The sequence below is a fragment of the Phaethon lepturus genome, unplaced genomic scaffold, assembly GCF_000687285.1.
Source record: "Phaethon lepturus isolate BGI_N335 unplaced genomic scaffold, ASM68728v1 scaffold18854, whole genome shotgun sequence".
In the NCBI taxonomy this organism is placed as follows: domain Eukaryota; kingdom Metazoa; phylum Chordata; class Aves; order Phaethontiformes; family Phaethontidae; genus Phaethon; species Phaethon lepturus.
In genome coordinates this window covers 1-10,772 of record NW_010534198.1, presented here as the reverse complement: position 1 = coordinate 10,772, position 10,772 = coordinate 1, and the positions used below count along the sequence as shown (strand labels likewise).

Below are 10,772 nucleotides of genomic sequence, written 5' to 3'. Positions count from 1 at the left end.
AAGCCATTGACAGCTTAAGGACCACGTTCAGCCCAGCCACATTTAAATAGTCGCCAAATTACAATCTCTTAAACTATGCTAGATTTTTATTTCTTTCTAGGAAGTAAGAGCCAGCTCCAAACTGTTCGGGGGGGGTGTGTGTAATTTTTCTCTCACCTTTTTTTTTTTTTTTTTTTTTTTCCTTCCCCCCGAACAGCTACTAGCACTCCCCTGGGGACGATGGACTGCTCAGCAGATGCACCCGGGGTCCTGGAAGGCACTGATGTCGGGTCACAGAAAGACAGAGTGGTGACTGAGGAGGAATGGCTGCGAAAATGGGAAATGGGTAACACTGGGTTCCACAAGGAACACCGGCATCCGTATGTGACTTTGCTCTTCTGCCTAAGCTGTTTAAAGCAATGCCATGAGAAGAATGACTTGACGCATTCAAAAAAAAACCTTAAAAAAAATGGAGCATTTACAACAGGAAGATTATTTTACGTAGCTTGAAATGAAAATAAATATAAATATTTTTGTCACCTACATTTGTCCGAAAAGGACAGAGAAAAGAAGGGATTGTGTTGAATTTAGAACTTTTAAATCAGATTTTAAACTATAAAGCTTGGATAGCTTGACTAAGAATCTTAAATTTTCTGATGCAGAAGCACTGCATTGCCGTTTGTAAGTTATGAAACGGGAGCTTAAAAAAATATGAGCAAACCTGATTATATAGTCTTGCAACCAATGACAGTTACGTTTAAGGCCTGTATAAGCGAATTGATTGATAGAGAAGTTTAATAGTCATTAAGTTGTCTATCGTCACCCTCTTAGAGGTGAGTTGGTTGGTTTGTTTACTTAAAAAGACAAACAGAAAACGGAACAAGGAGAAATGTGTTCTTTTCTGACAAATTAAGTTTACTTTCTTTCTAAGTAAATGGAAAGTTAAAGTTTTTATTTTATGTTTTTATTTCTAATGCTATAAAACAGGTTGAACTAAGAATCTATGTTCCATCGTGGAGTTTGTGTGTTACCTGGCATAGTGTGTAGCAGTTGGCTTTTAATGTGCCAGCACAAATACTCACAGTGTTAAGTAAAACATGTCTCCTCTTCTGCAGGCTCCTACAGAAGTATCTGGATGTTCTTTTAAATGGCAGGAGTGGACTGAGGATATTTTTCCCACTTTGTGGTAAAGCAGTAGAGATGAAATGGTAAAGCATGGATTATAAGAAGAAAAATCTTATTTGATGTGGGGAGAGAGGGACGGAGAAGGGAAATTCCCGACCTTATACTGGCCAATGGAAATGTGCCGCATCCCCACTGGTAGGAAAGCAGCGTCACTGGAGGCTGAAGGGAGGAGGAAGTTTGGTTTCATTTGCTGGCGTTTTGTACAGTAGCATAAATGGGGTGGATAAGGACTAACCTGGAAGTCCTCCTGATTGTCCTGGGTTCAGCGTGGTTGCCGAGTTTGTGATGGACAGAGGGACTGAAGCTATGCCCTTACCACTGCTGCTTTTGGTGGCAATGCTTAAGTTGCCTGCAGTGAGGTTGGTTGTGCCAGAGTGTGTTTTCATGGGAGCATGTGGCATGTCACACTGGGAACTTAAGTGATTTGGGCTAAATATAACAACTTCTTTTTTAAATTTGTTGTTTTACTTTTACTTTTTTGGCTGGCTTATATTTATAAATGGGGGCTATGTAAGCCAGTGTTTTTTCTTGGAGGGAAGGGACACAAACCGAAAACCCCTGCCTGAACTGCATCCTCAAGGAATCAAGTTAGTCCCAGTTACCAGGCTTTATCATAGTCACTACTTAACTGGGCTGACTGCAGGCTGTGACGCGTGTTGCGCTGAGCTGCAGCGGTGAAGAGGTTACCACACCCTGCTGCCTTCGTCGGAGCCCAACGCTACTGCCAAGCCGCAGAGGGCAGCTGGGCGGACAGCGTGCCTCGGCCGAGCACATAGTTCTGTAAACCGAAATGGACAGTTTCTCTGTGTAATCACCTTTGTTTTCACCGAGTTCATAGAAACAAATGGATAATCCATTGAATCTAAATAAAGCCTGTAAGTCCTCATCAACTGTGTGCTGAGTGGTGCTAATATAAGCTCAGATCATGGAGGGGAAGTGTTCAATAACATGTGAATGCTCCAGAAAGTCAGGATTAGATGTACCAGCGCATCCTAAACCCAGGGTTCCCCCAATGAATAAATGCTGCATGGCAGATACACATTTGGTAATGGCCCCAGCTGTGGGCCTCGCGTGAACTTGGGACCCCTCTCTGCTGTGTGCAGGCTGGCGGACATGGGACACAGTGTCTTCGGTGTGGAAGTCAGCGAGCAAGGGCTGAAGGAGTTTTTTGCAGAACACGGTCTGCCCTATTGCGAGGAGCCAGTCCCAGAGATTCCAGGAGCAAAAAAGTTGCAGGTATGTTTCCTGCGTTGTTGAGCTATCTGATGTGGTTAATCATGCAATGCAGATATAACTGAGCAAACGAGTCACTCTGCTTTTATGTCTCTGTCATACTGGTAATCATTGACCTTTCCTGAAGAGGTCTGAAAGGAAGCTCCCAGTGGTAATTTCGGACTGAGACGTTCTTCTTTTGAGCTTATTACTTTGGCCTTCTTTTCTTACGACATTGAAGCACCTAAATGTAAAGTAAATGTATTTTAAAATTGTACAGTTGCATGCCTTGACAGATCAGAACCTCTCTGGAGGGGATCTGGAGACGTACCTCAGTAAAGAAAAACTAAAAATGTTTCTCACAGTTTTTCCCCATTACACCAAAGTGTGTATTCAAAAATAACATAGTGTATATTTTAAGGTATAAAGTATAAATATACACTTATAAGTCTATATTTAAAGATAGTTTGCTGATAAGTATTGTTTCCTTTGCTTTTTATTGTAGAGTACCTCTGGGAACATTTCTCTGTACTGCTGCAGTATTTATGATTTGTCCAGGTAGGAATACCTAGTGTGTTGTACAATTCTGTTTAATCAAACATGTATTAACATTGTTGTAATACTGTCATATTATTTTATTTGAACCATCCATGAAGATTTGGAACAGGTCCTCTCAAGAAAACTCTTTATTAACTTGTATGAGAAATGAGAATAGCCAATCTCCAACAAAAATTACCTCTGTTGTTGACCATTGAAGATGCCAACTAAATATCTTTAAATGGGCATCTTGTTCTAAGCCATCCCATGAAAGTTATAGAAAAACATGTTTGCTTTTACAGTAAAAACAAATTATCTTTAACATTGGGATAGATTCTATGAAGCAAAACCCTAGCACAATCCCTTACTCAGAGTAGCTTGGTAAAAGTAAAGAGAATATACCCAGACTGTCTTCTTGGACAGCTTTTTCTCTAGGTACTAAATATATTTTTTTCCCCCAAATCCTTGATTAACATATGCATAGGAAAGCTGTACCCGTTGATGATATGTGTCTGATGCTTTACTTAACATACTTTTCTTGATGACCTTAAAGTACATTACGTAACTCCAGTGTATGTGACTACATAAGATATTGTCAAATACTGACTCTGCAAGTGTCTTGGCTCGACTTACTAACATCTTCTAAGGATTTTTTAGTGCTAAAATGCCCTTATTTCTTAGTTAAAAGACACAACAGAAAATGCAAAATACTTCAATAGAGTCCACACTACTGACTCCTAAAAAATGTTTCAACCCATTGTGCTCTGTGGCCTCAAGCATCACTTCTCAGATTTTGTGGTGGCTTTGCACCTGACCTTCTGCTCAGGTGTCAGCTGGTGGGGGAATATTGAAAATTACCAAATTGTTCAGAGACTGCAGGAGAATTTATGACTCTCTCCAGCTTCTAGCATAGAAGACTCTGCCTTGGACAGTAATGGCATATTTATTTGTCCTCAGAAGTTTCCTAGTGGTCTTGGCAACAGGCTTATTTAAATCTATCCTAAAATGTCCTCAGACTTAGACGGGCGCAGGGTAGCTGGAGATTGGAAAGCAGGCAAGAAAGCAGTGTTGTTTCTGGTTTTGTAATGTACCTTGTAGGAAGCTGAAGGTGCCTGAGGAACTACTGAAGTAGTTCCATCCTCTTGCAGTTCTTGCTCAGACATGACTTTCCCTAGATTATAAGGTTTTGGTCAAGTTGTGTCTGTTTGTTTGCTTGTTGTACAAAAAATTGTGAGGGAGAAGGATTTGTTCCATGGCTGTTCAATAAAAAGAAAGAGGTCAAGTCTTAGTCTTCACTTGGATGGGCTTTTCAGAGGTACTATATATACAGGCGTAATAGGCAGTTTAGGACACCAGAACATGGTGTTTACTATGTGATCCTGTTTTTTTTTTTCATCTGCATAAACTGGAAAAAAAGAATATTCATTACTAGAGTCCAAAGTCTTTTAGACAATAGACTGTTGCTAAGACTTCTGCTGGTGCAGCTGACTCCAGTTGGCTTGAGCAGTGTGTATATATATAACTAGTCCTGCAAAGTGAGTGCCTTGGAACAGATGGGCTATATATGAACGTGACTTTGTAGATACTGCCTGGTTTCTTCCCTGCCTTGCCCCTGCAGTGTAGCTGCTTGCTGTGTAGATCCCTGTAAATCCTCCTTACTGTGAGTTGACAAGTTGCCCAGGGATTGCTTAAGCTTCTTGTCAGCAATTTTTGAAAAATTTGGTTCTAAGGTTTGTAGGAAGTGCTACGGTGAAACCTGTAACTTCTGTCATAACATGGTGGAATAATACTATGAAATAAGCCAAAGCTGGGTAATTAATGACATTTTTCGGTGCATATTACTGGGTCCAGTACACAGTGTGTCATCCACAAAATAAATTGGCAGATACACATTGTGGATGCATGGTTCTGCACTGGGTGCTGTTATGGTGAAAGTATGACCTGCACTTCCTACAGCAGTCAGCAGATACCTGTAACTGGAAAAATGCATACACTCTTCTAGTTTCTATGTACAGACAATTTGATTAATTACCCAGTAATTACAGAAATTAAACTTACTTCTGTCTTGCTGAGGCTGGCCTGCAAACAAATCCTTTTGATCTCCATTAGCTTAGCATTCATTAGAGGAGAACTCAGATGTGCTCCTGACCTTTGTCAGAATGAGGCATTTCAAAGACTTGCTAGTTAAAGAGTAACAGGAATTACCGCTCTTTGTGGGAACTCTGGGACATATGTAAAATAGTACAACTATTGTACCTGCTAATACAATTATGGCTGCAAGACTTAAAAGAAAAAAAAATTTAAATTGCATTAACTGAAACTACTAAACATATGCAGAGATAGAAATTCACAACTTTACTGCTTAAATCCAGTGAGACTCTGAAGATATGTGAATTTCTGCTTTACATGTTAATTTTTATTATTTGTAGTAGTACCTAGACTATGATGCTCACGCTACATACCATATAAACACATAGCAGGAGACAATGTAAGGCTGGGTAGTGATACAGTGAAAGGTACACCCACTTCCTAACACCTTAGCTTCATCCTGACTCTACATCAGGTTGAAAGACAGCTGTGTACCTTTTTTGACCTTTTCCTCATGGATTCGTTCTCCTCAGAAGGAAATTGGATGTGCAGATTGGCAGGGAGCACCCAGATACTCAGCAGGTCCTGAGAACTGGGCAACCAGGAGACCAGGACTGGGGGAAGGCCACGGCATGAGGCTGCCTGCAGCCTGCGATGTCTGTAGGCCCTGATAAAATCAGTGGGAAGTAAAATGCATTAAATGCCTGTACAGAGCCACTGCCACCATTCCAGTTAGACCAGATTAAAGTTGGGGGAAAAAAAAAAACAAGCGCAAAAAAACTTCAGGAGCTTGCCTAAGGTCACACAGCAGACTTGGCTATGCAGAGAGGAGAACAGCCTCCAAGCCTCAGAAGATCAAGTTTGTCACCTGCCCCACTAGACTTCATTTTGTCCCCCTCCTGCCTATTGAATGTTTAACTGTCTTTTTAAAATCGCCTTTCATTTAAGAGGCTGGTTATTTAAATTAAATGCTTAGTCTTGGCAAAGTTTAAAAGAAGTCAGGACTTAAAAGTGTTATCATGTCTCATCACAATAGGGTGGGAAATACAGGATCAGCTTCTAGGTTAGATGCCAGAGACTTAGGAATGCTGTTGCAATGAAATGAACAGCGGGCAGGGAGAAGAAGCTGTCGTGGTTTAACCCCAGCTGGCAACTAAGCACCACACAGACACTTGCCCACTCCCCTCCTGGTGGGATGGTGGCAACAATCAGAAGGGTAAAAGTGAGAAAGAAACTTGTGGGTTGAGATAAAAACAGTTAAAAAATTATTTTTAATTGTTAAAAAAATTGTAAGGGAAAAAAACAACCAAAAGAGAGAGGAAAATAAAACCCAAGACAGACAAGTGATGCAAATGAAAACAACTGCACACCACCAATGAACTGGTCCCCAGCCAGTCCCTGAGCAGCGGCCCCCCAGCCAACCTTCCCCCCAGTTTTATTGCTGAGAATAACATCATATGGTCTGGAATATCCCTTTGGTTGGTTGGGATCAGCTGTCCCAGCTGTGCCCCCTCCCAACTTTTTGTGCACCTCCAACCTATTTGCTGGTGGGGTGGCGTGAGGAGCAGAAAAGGCCTTGACTCTGTGTAAGCACTGCTCAGCAGTAACTAAACCATCAGTGTGTTATCAACACTATTTTCAGCACAAATCGAAAACATAGTCCCATACAAGCTACTATGAAGAAACATAACTCTACCCCAGCCAAAACCAGTACAGAAGTGAAGAAAGAGGTGATGCAATTGGACTCTGACACCCTCCCAGGAGGCAGAAAGGTATTGCACAATTCCATACCGTATTTTTCTAAGTAACCTGTTTCAGACTTTCTTTAAAATTATGCAATTTAGATTATTACTACCTTACTCTCTAAACAAAAACAATAATTATGAGAAACAAGGTTCTTCCTTCCCCCACAAATATCCTCATCTCTAGTGACACCCTGACTCCTCTTACCGCCCATCAATAAAGGCACTTCCCAATAGTCTCAGCTATTTGCAGGTTTTGGGTGGTCACTGAAGCCGTCTGCTAGCATATCCAGGAGCAAAAATGATGTATGTGGCAGTGGTAGACTGAGGCAAGCAACAGTGTGTAACTTAGCTTTTCTGACACGAAACAAATCGTAAGCTGAAGCGAACTGTCCTGGGCATGTAGTTGGGAATTGAGGTGTCTAAAATTGCTGGATGCGGTGAGTTCAATGATACTAAAGCAACAAAGCACCTTCCTTAACCCACATTTGAAATCATGAGTGGATTTTAGAAGGTGGCCAAGAACTATTGACGTGCTGAGTGCACGTTAGTGCTGCCTTGAGGGTCACAGCAGGGTATGATTGCCAAAACCCCAGACTTGTAGCCCAAATGTGTTGAATCTACTTTCTTTCCTCCCCTAATGATGGGGAGATGCTGAGCAATTCCAAAACCTCTTTGGTATTGCAGCAGGGCCACATACCCGGGGGGTTTCCTGGGACCCAGATCATATGGGTTTGGATCATGAAAGCACTGGACCATAAGAAAAAGGTAGTGGGGAATCTGCACCGCTAGCTGGAGAATCCTTGTGACTTCACAGGAGTATCTGACTAAAGATAAAGGTGCATCTTTAGTATTTTTAAGCCTTTTCCTCATCTCCCTATAGCTCAATAATTGGCAAGTTTGATGGTGTTTGGGACAGAGGAGCTCTAGTAGCTGTGAATCCATGTGACAGACAACGGTTAGTAAATTCGCTTTGTTATTGTCTTGTCTCTAATGTATGCAGTGACACATGTTTTTCCTCCTGCCACTTGTTGATGAGTCCCCTTTTACTGAAAGGAGTAACCTACACAAGTTCTTCTCTACCGCAAGCATCAGCTGCAGTCGCAGACTGCTGTATTCTGGATTTGTGAGCTTCCTTCAGGAAGCTGCCCTCCCTCTTGGTGGGAAAATATGTGGTTTGTTGCAACCCAGCAGAAGCAGAGCTGCAAGTCTCATCTGAATTTTATTATTTCCTTTTCACCCCATCTGCTTCTCCTCTATTTGTTCTTTTTCCCCTCACTTCCCTTTATTCTAATTTTTTGTTCTTGCCTATAGCCAACCCAATTGTAGTTTGACCCCACTCCCAGGATTTTTTAATTAGATACATAATGATTTTAAAAGATCAGTACTGTATTGTGTACTGTGTTCTAGATTGTGTCAGATGAATACTATGTTTTGTCCATTAGTTTTAAGATTAATATGCAAAAAAAATAAATGCTTGTTTATGAGGAGTACACAGTAACCTTTATTTGAGGTGTTTCATGTGTAGCATGAATTTCATGTTCATGAAATTCAAACTAAGCTTTATTTAGTTTCTGTGCAGTTCAAGTTGTCTCTGAATAGAAATACGTGTTACCTCGTTCGTTGAACAGTTTGAATGCTACGCTTGAATGTTTGTACAGTTCCAAAATAATAAAGTATAACTTTCTCCTTTTAGCTATGTCAGTTTGATGATCACCCTAATGGAAAAAAATTGTTCTTACCTCCTTGTTACGGTCTCGTATGATCCAAACAAACACAAAGGTGAGAAGTTTGCACTGTTCATGTTTTGATTTTTGCATGCTTTGTCACAAATTTTAGATGTTGACCAAGCTTCTTGGGTACTTGAGACTTCTCTTCTTGAGACTGTATTTGCTTTGTCTAGTATTCAGACACGCTAAGGGTAAGTGGAGGACAAACGCAGTGTATGAACAAAGAAATGAAACTGGAAGTGTGGCTGTGACGATGAAGCTGGAAAAATGAATGCTCAGAGTAATGTCCTCTCTGATCTAGGGAGCTTGCAGCGCTCCTGAGAACATATGCTTCGCTCTGTTTACCCAACGCTTGTAACCCAGCATTTTACCCATCTTACGCCTCTCTCCCAGCCACTACCATGGTCTGAATATGCTTGGAAGAGGTGAAATTCTGTAAAATTATAAAGTATTTTTTCCTTTATCACTTTTATTACGTACCAAAGTCTGAGGTATTTTAAAATTTGTTGTTGTTGTTAATTATTAACTCTCAAAAGAAAGATATTTCTTGGTGCTTTTGGGCTCTTCAGCATAATTATCCCGGAAAAAATAGGTCTTGTTATCATAAGCAACAATAGTTTAATTCATGGCTCTCCCTCTCGCATTATGCAGCTTTTAGCTTTAATTATGCCATTGTAGTATAAAGAGATGGTTGGCCTGATTCACACAGCGCATTGAGCGTGGTTGTATCCACGGCACGTTCATGACTTCTGACAATGTGGCTGCCCTGGCTGGAGCCTGGAGATGATGCAGCAGCAACACCTCAAGCTCTCTGGTGGCCCACCAAGGTGCCATGAGTTCTTGGATATGGTGTTTTCTGGTTCCTGCAGATGATGCTACACACTGGGGCCCGACTGCGGGCCAGGTGCTGTGAGTGATGGGGCTGGCTTTCCTGCTGCAGTGTAAATGTTTGTCTCTTTCCTGTGTCTCTGATTAGCTTCACCCATTTTCTTGCAGGCCCACCATTTTATGTTCCTGAATCTGAAATTAAAAGCTTGTTTGGTAAGTAATATTTTAGCTAACCCTTAGGAATTTTTTCCAAAACACATAAACATGTTTATATGCTTCTACCCCACCCTGTGACAAATGATAGAGAAGAATTTTCTTCTTATCTGAGGGGTGGAGTCATGGGAAAATATCGGGGAAAATAAATGCCATTTAGCCACAGGGATTTTGCTGTCAAGGAAAATTCTCAGCTCTTCAAAAGATACAAAAAAACCCCCAAGAGACAGATACTGTCCCTTTCCTCCCCTCGGCATCTCTTTGTTCTCCCGGGACTCATACTGCACTTGGTGATCTTGTCGCTGCAATCTTAATCCTGTTTGACCATTGTGTCTTTCTCTGCACCTCATCACCAACCACCTTGGTTTTAATACAAGACCTTTGCATACCAGTTCTACGGTTTCTGCTGTACTTTTGTAGCGAAAGAAGAAAAGTAACATGCCACGTGAATAAAATGATAAATGTACAACTCAAATCCATCAAAATAATGAAACTCGGAATTATGGTGGGAATTTAATTTTAAAAGTTCCTCCTGGTATGCTTTGATATTGCACTTCTTTTAAATTTACAACTTTCTGAGACCCTGCAGTGCCTGTGCCCAGTGAGTCATTGGCATGGACAGTTGCATCCCAGTGCAAAAGAGACTGATAAGTTTTCCCCAGTGCATTTATGTCACTGCATTAGGGACTGTGAGGAAATCTGTGGGTAAGTGGGGTTTTTTTGTTGTTTCCCTGACAGTTTGCATTTTTCAGTGCAAAAATCATTCAGTAATTTGCTACTCTTTCCTCCTTTTCAGGCAACCACTGTGAAATTAAGTGTCTTCAAAAAGTCGATGACTTCTCAGACAAACACAGACAATGGGGACTAGATTATTTTCTGGAGGTGCTATATATACTAAAGTTTGTAGCTTGAATAAAATTAATGAAAATAACTTACCTCCCATCTTGCTTTTATTTTTATCTCACCTTTTAAAATGAGACATGTTTTGGGGCACTCTTAAAGCAGGCTTCAGCATACAGAAGAATGCCTGCGGAACACTTTTGTCCATTTTGCTTACCAAGTCAGCTCTCCTACACAGCTGCCTTCGCTGTCTTGAGATGCGCATAGCTTTTCTCAAACTCCGTGCACAAGCAAGCATTTTTAAAGCATGTCTTTTTCTTCCGTATCAATTCCAATCATCACAGCTAGAAAAAATAGACGTGTTGCTGTTCCTTTTCTGCCGTTGCCAGTCGACGCTGCCTGCCCGGCGCCCCGCCGG

The 10,772-nt window shown here is 41.2% G+C and overlaps 1 protein-coding gene across 1 annotated transcript; it reads left to right on the top strand.

Annotated features, from left to right (window-relative positions):
• The first annotated feature begins 194 nt into the window (after positions 1–194).
• TPMT (thiopurine S-methyltransferase) lies at positions 195–10,456 on the top strand. Its single transcript, XM_010285459.1, has 8 exons — positions 195–359; positions 1,095–1,187; positions 2,268–2,400; positions 2,882–2,934; positions 7,627–7,701; positions 8,440–8,525; positions 9,470–9,514; positions 10,311–10,456. The coding sequence occupies exons 1-8, from the start codon at positions 220–222 to the stop codon at positions 10,424–10,426; spliced, it is 741 nt and encodes a 246-aa protein (XP_010283761.1). The 5' UTR covers positions 195–219; the 3' UTR covers positions 10,427–10,456.
• The last annotated feature ends 316 nt before the right edge of the window (positions 10,457–10,772 follow it).

Coding starts and splice junctions, on each gene's coding strand:
- TPMT (XM_010285459.1), top strand. CDS start 220: ATGGACTGCTCAGCAGATGCACCCGGGGTCCTGGAAGGCACTGATGTC. Junction 2,935..7,626: donor AGTATTTATGATTTGTCCAG/GTAGGAATACCT, acceptor ATCTCCCTATAG/CTCAATAATTGGCAAGTTTG. Junction 7,702..8,439: donor AATCCATGTGACAGACAACG/GTTAGTAAATTC, acceptor TTCTCCTTTTAG/CTATGTCAGTTTGATGATCA.